Here is a 12,476-nt window from a genome sequence, read left to right as displayed (position 1 = left end):
AAAATGAGTATGCTACCTCCCCAGCACCCAATAACAAAGTTAGTGACTAGCTGGTGAACAAAGTAAAGCACTTAGCAGCTAATGAACCAAATACTTCACTCAGAAATTGGTGGATGTCAAAAAAGAGAGTTAAAGGGAATTGAATATTAGACTCACGCTCGTCAGGTGGCCAGAAACTTAACTCCAAATGAATGATAATCTGGTTCTGCCAGATGTATAAACAGACAACTGTTTGCTTACCAAATCAAAATGTCAACTAAAAAGGTGATAATATGGTAATGTTGCATATGACACATTTTCTGAGCTGCCAAGTGGCCAAACAAATCAGATACGTTGGTTTTAGATCAAGTAGTTTGATCAGAATGGCCTCCTCATAGTTCATCAATAAGTCTTGTGGCTTAAGTCACTATAAATACAAAGCTATAACAAGTATAAAAATAAATTACCATAATATTTTGGAACAATACTTATATATTAATATTTTATTTTAATGCACTCAAAAATGTACAAGAGAATCATAAATTATATGATTGAATGAAAGACCTTATAGTAGGCAAAACCACCTCAGACTCCGTCCTGATGAAGGGAACAGAGCTGAAAACACCTGACGCATACTTGAGCTAAGCTGTGCAATACGGATGGACTTTGTGTTGGACTAGTATTCAAGAGCCAACAAGAACATCTCACAATGAATGGCAAAAATCACCAAGACTCTTCCTCGTCTTAAAATATAAAAGACCAGAAACTGCCTAAACAACCTGTTCAGCAAAAGGGAGGAGCTACCTGACATGGAAACCATCTGTGGATAATAAAAAAGCAGCCAATAGAGAAATGAAAGAAAGGAAGTGTGCCCTGAGGATAAAACACAACTGCACATCTCCCTTACTGAGCTGAAAATGGAACTCACTCCAGGAGAGTGAGTTGGAGAGCGGAAGAAATAGAAACAATAATGAGAGTGAGTGTGAGAGCGCTGGTGTGTAATGGATGTAATAGGTACCTTGTCGTGGCTGAACTTTCAAGCTAAGAGGAAAAATACACTGCAGTCAAAAATGTGAAGACTATTGGATCTTGATCATTTGAAAATATCCACCTAATTCCTAGCCCCATATGCCTTTCATGAATTATGAGCACAATTTCCTATGATTCCTTTCACTGATTTGGTGGAGAATTAAAAGGATGCGGGAGCAAAGCCTGTCACACTGTCTACAACTAAAAGATGATCTTTTTCTGTCCCCACAGCACTGTCAGAATAAATAATGCCATCATGCTCTGAAAGTGCTTGTTTGAATTTAAACATTGAATTAAATACCATTTTGTCATTATGCTTAGAAAACCTTTTAAACCGTTTTCCCATTACAAGTTATCTTTAGACTTCTCTGCTTGCTTGTGAACTACGTAGTGATACTGAATCAGTAGGTGAATATAATGTACTGTCCGACACAAAAATTAGTTGAGCTTCTCTTTAATTTTTTCTTCTTCTTGGTAACTGAAGTTCCCCTGGTTGGGGTTCACCGGTCTTGGATAATGCACAGTAATGAGCATCTCACAGCTAGCACTAAGCTAATGCACAACTAAACTATTTCGCCACATCTATCCCAAGTGGCAACGTCTGGGGTTGAAAAATGAAGCCAGCAAGTGGCAATAAATGCATTTCATCAGATGATTACTTGAGCCTGGTTCCAAAGGTGAGTCACTCCTCATAAGACTCCATGTTGAAGTGCCCAACTGTATAGAACAAATAAACATGTTTACAGCCCAAATTCATGCAAGTAATGTGAATCAACACAAATTATCCCGAAATGAAACTCTGAACTCATCCTCTGAACTGAAAAATGCAAGGCCAAAATTTGCCTATGGTGTGAACACAGTATAGCCTGGTTTGTTAACCTTAGCTACCTCAGTCACTTTGATCGAGGTGGACAAGAATCAGTAATTGGCTCAGCTCAGCTCCACCCATATTCCACCTCTTTACCCATTTTTGGATTAGAGGCACTGTCGAGATGGAGAAGGCCAGAGCTGCAAACTTTGAGCTTCACATATTGCCTTTCAGAAACTGGTTCTGTCTGCTCTTCAGTATACAGTCTGATCTATCCAAGGCCAATTCATAACATTGCTCTTCCTTTGCATTGTACTACAAAAAATGTTAGGTGTTTTTGGAAATGCACTAAATGGCTTTCTTTCCAACCTAAGATTCAGATGACATTTAGATGAGATTGTCACCAGTCTCATGCCTGTAAATATCAGCCAACTTATCTTAACACAAAAACAGAAAAGTGGAGAAACAGTCAGCCTGTCAAAAGAGAAGAGAGAAGTGGTGTTAATTTGTGGGCTTTAAGTGACAGAAGGTTGATCTTGTTACCTTTGGACAGAGTCAAAGCTGTTTCTCCTTTTCCAGTCGCTATGCTAAGCTAGTTGGTGGCTTGTAGTGGCTTCATATGTACCAAACGTACACGGGAATGGTATCAATTATGTGATCTAACTAACAACAGGAAAGATAATAAGTGTATTTCCCAAAATGTCCAAATTTTCCTTTAATATGAGATCGACTCTTCCACACAGAATTTCTTTTTTAAAAGTGCAAGGTAATAATTCACACAACATAAAGAAGGTAGTTACAATACGGGAAGCGGACACTGCATGTGATGAAAGGAAACATTTTCTTTACCGTTTGTGCCATGTAGCCTGATGACAAAAGAAGATGCCGCACTAGCCAAGGTCCCAGCATTGAAAGATTATACACCCGCCACAGCTTCTGGCATAATTTGATGCACATAGTTAAGCCCATTGTCTTTTGTATCTGACAGAGGGAGTGTGTGAACTGCTGAGCACACTGTTTCAAGCCAGAAGATTTGGTTGTCCTTTTGGTCTCTGATTGTTGGTACAATGTGTTTTCAAAGTGCTGAGCGGACTGTTTTAAACCAGTGGGGTCAGCTGTCCCATTAGCCAATGATATTACAAAAACACTCATTAAGCTTTTATGTTCTTTTGGGCACTGCTGGCTTTGTGATTCTCCACTCAGAGGCGAGTGATAAGAATGCTTTCTGCCGCTACCATTTATGTCTTCTAACAGGGGAGACTGCTTTCTCAAGGTTGAAAAAGGTCAGAATTGAATGGAAGGCTTTGATTGTTCTACTGCAGAGAAATTGGAGCTTTAGAAAAAAAATAAAACCAAAAAGTGTAAGCAGCTCACATAGATGTGTTTGTGGCTTCACAATGAGGAAAGAGATGTGTTTTTATTTCACCACGATTTGGTGAGATAAGATGAAATGCGAGGCTCGTGCTGAAAAGGCTACATCAGGAGAACAACAGACACATTGACACAGACCTGTAAGGTTCAAAAGACACCCAAAGTGCCACTTTACTTAAACTTTCAAAGTTACAAATAAAAATTCACTTAGTTGACATGGTGGCGATTTCAATTTCAAATCACTGAACATATCCAATGCTGGGAGACAGAGCAGAGTCTCTTCTCTGCTCGCCTGACTTCATGTGTCCTCCCAACTCAGGAGCAGCTTCTTCCTCTAGTGTCCTTGCACAGTCAAACAGCCTCAGCAGCCCTACTGACCAATTAGTAAAAGCTTAGCTGGCTGAGTTGCCGCAGATTTGGACTGTGGGCATTACGGTTCGCTTCTCTACACTGCTATCACTCTGCAATGCAACCTCCTACTTCCTGACATTGGGAGAAGAACCAAAAAGACACTAGACAGCATCAACATAGCAACAAAGTATTGTAGCAGCCAAATAGGCATCACTTTCTGTTTGAGATGCATAGAGCTAAACCTGGCCAGGTAAATCTCTCTTTTACAGAAACACGATGAGAAACATGCAACAACAACGACAATACATCATTAATCTCATTGTTTCCTGGGCTTTCTGGGACATTCAAGATCAACGGTTAAATAATTTACAATCCTCCATGAAGAAACAGAGAGAGATGGAGTATCTTGTAGCCTGGGAACCTGTTGTGGAAACATCTCTGAACACTGGAATCAGCCTGATGGTGGAACACAGAACATGAGAATGAATCGTTGATGGGAGTACAGGGAAGGTAATCCACAATCTGGTCTTCCTGGAGGAAACATATTTACATCCAGTACATCAACTAATGTATCTGGGCTCACAGACTGACCAGAGACTGTGACATACAGAGATAGGAGAGAGAGAGAAAGAATAAGAGAAATGGGATAGAGGGAGTAATAGAGAAGTGAGTCCATGATAGAAGAAGTTAAAAGGTCACATGTTTAAGGGGACGGCAGGAAGTAAGAAAGTGGACAGTTTGAGAAGAATTCTGAGAGGGTCTTGACAGTTGCTGTTGAAATCTAATAGGCTCTCTGTTTTCTGTCTGGGGAAAGCGAAACACTTGAAAAGGAAAAGGTCTGATGAGGTTCACTGAAGAGAGAGAGAGTGGGTAACGGACAGGGATTACGAGAGCAAATTCAGGAGCCGAAAGACGAACTGCTGCCAAGGTAACTGCAGGAGAAGACATTGGAATGGCTTCAGATCTGTGCTGAGATAAGGGAGTTTCCTGGTAGGCTGATGGCAGATTAAAATGGAGCAGAGCTACCAAACGTAGGCAATCTCATCATCCTTATCGTCTTCCTCATCCTCGTCATCCTCGATGGCTCCTCGGGGTTGAATCCGGCCCCGTCTCTTCTTCTGCCGGCTCCGCCCACTCTGTGATGGCTCCTCCTCCTGGTCATCAAGAAGAATGACTGCGCCGCCACTGCCAAAATCTCCCGATGTCTCCTGGTCCTCATCTGTAGCAAGATACACAAACACAAACAGTCAGACGCTAAACACAGAAAGATGGTCGACCTCGCTTTATTAAGTTATAGGGTTACATCTATGTAGTTAAACTGGTCATGTAATGCGCAATAATGCACTCTTAATCTTTATAGCATGGCTTTCAGGATGACAATATTGGCCTGTTTGCCCAAACACTTTTGTCTGGAATGAAACATATCAACAGGTGTTGGATTGCTAGATAACTCTGATTTCAACTATTTTCATATAACAGCATCAAATATTTCTGTTTCTATCCAAACAATAAAATGCAGCACAAAAGATAAAAAAAAAATAAGTAGACACAAGCCATCCATCCATCATTCCTCCATTCAATACTGCACAACACAGCTAGAGTCAAGGGGTTTCATAACTAGTCAGCTTCAGCAATGTTTGGCAGAGTTACATCAAATTACACCTGCAAACATTCTGAAGTATTGAAGAAATAAATCTTTTATCAAACTCATTATCTCGGGTGCTGCCTCCAGCAATCTGTGAAAATTGGGCGCTTAAAATTCACCTGTGTTCAATTCAAAAAAGCCTGTTTACACAAGTGTACTGCAGTTGAGTGGCGCTTACAGTGTTAAAATCCATTTGGTGTCCTTGTGTTTAGACTATTGAGCTAGCTGCTGCATTGCTACCTGTTTGTTCTATGCAAGCCCAAATGGGAGAACTCCAGGCTGCTCCAGCCTGAGGCCACTCTGCCTGTGTTAGATGAGCTTGTTAGACCAGAGACAAAGGACTGCTGTTGTCAGTGTTTGTGTGTGTGTGTGTGTGTGTGTGTGTGTGTGTGTGTGTGTGTGGTGAACAGAGACACCTCATCAATATTGGAAGCTGCAATTACTGGCTTTGGACTCGACTGGCATTCGAGTGAGCTGTAATCTGTGATGTGAGTTGGCTTTTGATTGGTAATCAGTATGTCTGCCTGGATTCTTTCTTGCTAATTATTGTTCTTTTTTTTTTCCACAGTCAAATCCCACAGCCATTGATTTGCAGCAAAGTGCTTCTATTGGTTTGGTGACCATTCCCTTTGAATTTCCACTGCTGGCTTGTTATCTGTGACATATCAGAGCACTAGCATATCAAAGGTCGTAATTAACTGAATGTGTGCATCTTCTTCAACGCCAACATCAGCGAGTTTTTCCGGTGTTTATTCTTGTCCAAAACGTGCAACTCTGACACTGTTATAAATTCATGTTTATAACAAATCTTTTGACACCGTGCTCTGCTGTGATGACAAGTGTGATGAATTTTCGTACTTGACTTGCAAGGCACTGGTGTTTATCAAAGGTACATGAGCAGAATACCAGCAGCAGATGGAATCAGACATATGACTGATACTAAACCAGCTAGCTTGGCCCTAGGGGCATGCCTAATGTTATCTATTTCCTAAATGATAACTGATGCGTAGATAATGGTAAAGATGAAGAGAGACACACATAGATAAAAAAAAGAAATAGAACAAAGTTAGAATTGTGGTGCTCTCTGTGTTTCAGTGTTAAGTATATTTTTAAGAGGAGCTCTGCAGTCTCTCTCATGCGAAGCAGCACCAGATTACAAAGGGAGCATGAAGAGTGACGTACAGCAGTCCACCTGGATCAAAGCACAAACTCTGAAAGACAGCTCGACAAATGGGAGCAATAATGGCAAACACAATACAACAAAGCCTCCTTGTTTAGCTATAAGTGAACAAGCAGGTGTGTGCATGTGCTGGTGTGTGTGTGCCGTGGTCTTACCGCAGTTAGGGTTGCCTTGCTTTCTGGAGCCAGCTATCTCATTACCATATTTGTCAACACACCAACACTGGCCGGTGCTGCCATGACACTGGGTTGGCTTAAAGTATCCCTCCTCAGTACAACGAGGAATGTAAGAACCTGAAGATGGAAAAAGGAGGGAGGAGAGAATGGTGGATGACAGTAAAGGTGAGAGAGAGAAGGGAAGGAAGCAAAGGAAAAGAAGGTTGGAGAAAGTAAGTCCACTGCGGTATTAAAAGAGGAGAGAGAGAGTCGAGAACTTTAAATGGACAAAAATAGAGGGCAGAATCTAACCTCCTTAGCAGAGGTTGCATGTCCTGTATTTATAAGTTCTTGTGTATTCAGAGCAGGAGATCAACAATCAATTACTGCTGTGAAGGTTGCTTAACAACAACCATACATCCTGCTTAAAGGGAAGCAGTCACTTTCAATAACACACACACACACTCACACACACACACACCTACGCAAACACAGAAAAACATACCTTGGTCTGTTACCTTCATCTGACCCTGTCCAAGATCATTTTGTCATGCTGTTTTGCTGTGAGCTTGGGAACTCTATGATCTGCCCAGTGGGGACAGATGACACATACTGATTTCCTTGTCTGCTTGGAATTATTTCTTCATATTAGTGTTTGGTGGTTGCAGTCACGTTGCTTTCTTGGACAGGAGTCAATGACTGAGGTCAAATAATCATTTTTTTTGTTTTTGCTTAAGAAGTTTCTCAACTACGTGAAATGACCTGTAACTTTCCAAACCAGAAATCACAATAAGAGTTGGATGAATTGTCTAAATGCTGAGGAAAGCTGCTTCCTCTCCTTTAGTTTAGGATACACAGTAGATAATACTGTCTCACAATTGGCCTATGTAGACTATTTTAAGTGGAGTTTGATCCTCTTGGCATGGTGGTTGCATTTTCCTAAGTAAATTATGAATACTCCTGCATATCTTTTCTCGACCTCATGAAGACAGGGGTTTTTTTTTTTGAGCATTTGACCTTAGCCAATGACAGACTGCTGTTGACCCTCCAGACTGACCTATAAGGCTCTTCCTTCGACTCTGACTCTGGATCCTGCTCTTCTCAGTTTGGCAAGGCAGTCCTACAACCAGAGAACACACGAAGTAGTTTAATTCATAGAGCTGGTTTTCACAGTCACAGCAGCTTCTGATCGAGCCTTCTCCCCCTCCTCACCCTCAGGCTTCTGGAAACAGTAGCACCACTCGTTGTTAGAGAGCTTGCCATCCTTGAAGGAGTCACAGGAGTTGAAGAGGGGCTTCATGCACAGCTCATACTTGTCCAGGTAGATGGCACTCAGCTCTGATTGGTCCAGCAGGAGGTCGAAGTTCATGTCTAGTTTGTTGAACATCCAGCCCAGTGAGTCCTTACATATGGGCAAGATGCTGGTGTCAAAGTCTGGAGGACAGAAAAAGACATTTTCTGAAACTGCAGAAAATGTACTACTGGACACCAACATTTTTATCTGTTTCAAATAGCACAATGAGATTTGAGTGTGTGTGTGTGTGTGTGTGTGCGCAATGGCAGATTTGAGATGTGTTTAGACATATTGACATTACAGAGAACAGAGCGGGGTCGCTGTCAACATCACTGCCAGCCCTCATGAGGACTGAAAAGCGTGGCTGTACAAGAGAAAAGGGCTGTAGACACACACACACACACACACACACACACACAAACGCTCATATTGTGGGAGGATGTACTCACGTCCAGTGGTAGAGTCAAAATTGTCAGAGGATTTGAGGTCTCTGTTGGCGTCGAGGTGGAGAACTCCGAACCAGTCTTTCAGTCTGGCAGCCAGACTGTGGAGCTCTGTGTCAGTGCAGGCTACACCACAAACACAAAATAATGAGGAGAGGGGAAGCTGTCAATCTGCGGCTGTCATCAGAGGGAGAAAACAATTCTTTTCTTGCTTCTTATCAAACGTTCATTTTATTTCTGCTGTGTGCTTTTCGTCTCTGTGTTCTTTCTTTTCTTTCTCTCAACCAACTCCCCTCCTTGAGTAAACACAATGGAGTAATAACACATACTGACCTGCTATCTCCTGACAGTTACCATAGGAACATATGCACGCACGCACACACACACACACACGCACAGACCATAAAAGGATGTGGTTTGGGCCACACATAAACACCTTCATTTTGCACTGTGTACATGAATGTGTCCTGGGCCACACTGAAGGACCTCCTACACAACTGATGTCTGTCCTACGCGAAACAACGAGAAGGAGCCTCAACAGTTGGCGAAACGGATTCTGGCACCCAAGAAACGTGCTGTCTGATTTCCATTTGGTTCACTGTAATGCAAATTATGTGCTTGGGCTTTCTTACCTGCTAAGGTAAACAGCAGATGTGACCACACTTTCAACTGATTTAACTGCAATATCCCCAGACTTCATTAAAAAAACAGCGCAATTTAGAGGGTTGCTGAATGAAGAGAGAATTCAAATACTTAGATCAGTATCATTTTTAATGATTCGTGCCTTGATGTAAATTCAATAATAACTGAAATATATTAAGTCGTTCCTTTCCTTATGAAAAGAGTTGCTTTGTCACAGCGTCGTTGTCCTGGCCTGTTGGCTGCTCCGTGCTCCGTGTTCGTGTGTGAACTTTCTATTAAGTTACCTTCCTTCATTAAGCAGCTGTGTGAACGCAATCTATGAAAGGAGGACATCATTTTCTTGACATTATATTAACATATATTAACAAATTTTAAAATTTTAAATTCATGCTTGTGATCAAAAATCACTCAAAACACCTGCTGATGCCAGGACTTGGTGTTATCAGCCTCAGAGAAAAACACACAGAATGCACACTGGAGTTTCCTCGTCATCTCTAATGGTTCACAATATACTGTTTCAAATGAATTTTATCTGTGTGGGAAACTACATACTGAGTCACTCACACACACACACACACACACACACACACAAAACACACCATAATGGAAAAAATCTGTTTGAAATCCCACAAGTAAAATAAGCTGAAGTCTAGCAATGAGACGCCACTTGACTGCATCGCATTTTAGCCTCGGTGTAGATAAATCTGTGTGTGTGTGTTTGTGTTTTTATGCATAATAACACTCCTCTGCACAACTAAAAAGAAAGCTGATCCAACACTGTCAAACAAGCTGATGCTACTACCCAATGACAGCACAAGCTGACAATTAATGATGATTAATGATACCCCTAATTAAAAGCATAAACCAACCTCTGCCGCTGCCTGTCAAATCCCTTGTTCCATCAGCCCTGTGGGACTGACAGTGTCTGCCTCTGCTTGTCTCTTTCTGTGTCTCTGTCTGTCAGTCTCCATCTCTCTTTCTTTTTTCTCCCGTGTGTGTGATTGACATATTTCTTCAATATTCTCTTTCTGCTGAGAGCTTGATAAATCTGCCTGAAGGACGAGAGCCATTCTCCATCTCGTACTCCAGCATTGTTGGTGAAGCAGGTTGTTAACATTCCTGTAGCACTCTTTTTCAGAACTGAGACAGTTTTTTGCAATTCATGCACATGTTTTGAGTGTTCAAAACTGATTTTAGGATTTTATCTTGAGAATAATTTCAATTTCTTGGGTATTGTGTTATAAATCACAAAAAAGGAAAAATCCCATTGTTGTTGTTAGTCTCTCTCTCTTCTCCTTTCTCCTTCCCTTAACCTAATCCTAACCTCAACCTAACATAAAGCAAGTGTTGACTCTGATATTTAAAGATTTACATTGTGGGAACTTATGTAAGGCAGGCTCATGAATAGGCACAGCATGCAGACAGTTAATCCATGGCCAGTGGTTCGCCTTTCTGTTTTTTCTTGCTTGTCACTTTTGATGTCACAAACAACATACGGAAAGCAGGGAACAGCAGAAAGCAGCATGGATGCCAGTGAAAATGTTACAGTGGTTACTTCTTATATATTTTACTTCAGCCTCTCTTTCAAACCCATTGCTGACAGAAAGACCTTGGAGCACTGCTTCAACAGAGACGGATGGAAAACTGATGTCCTAAACTTCAGGGCTTGTCATAGCATAGAAAGGAGGCAAAAAGTGGTTGTCCACCTGGGGGTCATATTTTCCTCACACACCAGGAGTCGATAAATACCCATGACAGCTGCAGAGTCATTTGACCTGGGAATGAATGCCCTTTCCCACTAATGACAAAGTTGGGGAATTTTTTAAAATTTTTTTTTGGTCCGGTGTGAGAGGGCCTTTGTAGAAAGAACAGAGCAGTTTGGTCCCTGCTTGAAGACCTGGATCACATTTTTCTGTCAGTGAATAAAGATGTCTAAGGAATGACATCAAAGGGGCTGCATGCGCACACGGGCATGTCTCATACACACACACACACACACACACACCAGAGCCAATTAGACTTTTTAAGACAGTATTTCAATGCTATGCTGAGTTTCTGTTGTTGTCCAGTCCTACTCCTCATTTTCTTGCTAAACCATGTCCTGCATCCTTGCAGGGATGCAAACATGTGAACCTGAATACACATTTTATAGTTATAGTTATAGGGATTGTGTCATTATTGCAGCTGCTATAAAATAGAAGACGCCTGAGGTAACACACTGGAGCTGCAGAGGGGACAAATGCATTTATTTGGGCTGGCTGCTTGTGTGACATTACCTCTGGAATCCCAAGGTGCTCTGTGGGCGTGCGTGTGCTTGCACGTGTGTGTGTGTGTGTGTGATATAACCCTTCAGGACCAGAGAGATAACATTTCAGAGTGCTCTTCATTTCCACGGTCTGGAGCAGAGAAAGACAGAGCAAAATACCAACAGCTAAACATTATCTATCTTCAATTAAAATTCCTCCTCCGGCAGAAGTGGAGTCTGCATCATTTTGCTCTTATTCCCCGTTCCTCATCCCCACACCAAGTTTTCCTCTCATTGTCTTCCTTTCTGTTCCCACTCATTGCCATTTGAAGCACTGTCTGCTTTTGTGATTCTTTTGTTGCCTTTGAGGCCTTCTCGTCAATTTTCTGAGATTCAGTAGAAGCCACTTACCACACTTGACTATACCTAACTATGCCTACTCTACGTCCTTCTCTTACCTACACCGCTTTGAGTGTTTCATTTCATCTCTCCTGGCGCATCCCCCTTTAGAGTCCAAAGATTTAAGTGTTTCTGTTTTTTTTTTCCTTTGATATGTGCTTCCTTTGTCCCTCTCCTCCTTACCCCACTTTTTCAACATTTGACTCCATTGCTCTCTCTATCGTTTTTTCTCTCAAGTCTCTTGGACTTTGCAATACGGCTTACAATGAGTCTCAATGGACTCTTCTTATCTCTTACTCTCTCAGTGTGACCCAAATTGCTTCGGACAGGCCCAACACTGCTGCCTGCGTTAGGGGTCCTTTTGTTGGGCAATGAGTCAGAAAGCTGGGGCTGAAAACATTCACGCACTGACGGACACAACACACAGAGATAAAATGGCCTGTTAACCATTCCTCTCTCTCTCTCTCTCTCTCTCCCTCCATCTTTCCGAGCCACAGCTGGGTCAGGCAGGCTTGAAGATGTCCCACAACACACAAACAATGCCTTTCCATGGGCAGTTGCGACGATTACACTGTTATGGTAGAACAGGATTTGATGTGGGACTCAGCTAGTGATGCGGCAGCTATCAGTAGAAAATCTTTGACTAATTTCCTGCTCTTGATAAGACACTTGATAAGCACAAGACTGTTGTGTTCCTGTAGCCCTATTTGCAAATTGAGAATCAAGTCCTTTTGGTCATGTTGTCCAAGTTTCTCAGCAGGTTATGGACAGGCTTATGCTGTGGCTGTGAGAGGCTGTACTCACTTTGAGATAAATGCTAATATACTAACAACCTCTCAGTGATGATGTTAACATGCTTTCAGAGCAATCCATCTTACTGTTATTGAAATATTAATCTGGACCAAAGTGGCTGACCCATCAACTAATTAACCAAC

General features: G+C 41.8%; 1 protein-coding gene across 3 annotated transcripts in view; it reads right to left on the bottom strand.

Annotated features, from left to right (window-relative positions):
- Positions 1–3,328: 3,328 nt before the first annotated feature.
- spock1 (SPARC (osteonectin), cwcv and kazal like domains proteoglycan 1) overlaps positions 3,329–12,476 on the bottom strand; it is a 91,970-nt gene continuing 82,822 nt past the window's right edge. For all 3 annotated transcript variants that reach the window (XM_046406582.1, XM_046406580.1, XM_046406583.1), the window contains 5 exons: positions 8,262–8,381; positions 7,731–7,952; positions 7,576–7,638; positions 6,519–6,656; positions 3,329–4,757 (listed from right to left, as the gene is read on the bottom strand). In XM_046406582.1, the coding sequence (XP_046262538.1) occupies positions 4,561–4,757; positions 6,519–6,656; positions 7,576–7,638; positions 7,731–7,952; positions 8,262–8,381 (740 nt within the window). In that variant the 3' untranslated portion in view covers positions 3,329–4,560. The remainder of the gene's footprint in view (positions 4,758–6,518; positions 6,657–7,575; positions 7,639–7,730; positions 7,953–8,261; positions 8,382–12,476) is intronic.

Source organism: Scatophagus argus, chromosome 12, assembly GCF_020382885.2.
Source record: "Scatophagus argus isolate fScaArg1 chromosome 12, fScaArg1.pri, whole genome shotgun sequence".
Classification (NCBI taxonomy): Eukaryota; Metazoa; Chordata; class Actinopteri; family Scatophagidae; genus Scatophagus; species Scatophagus argus.
This window is presented reverse-complemented; position numbering and strand designations above follow the sequence as displayed.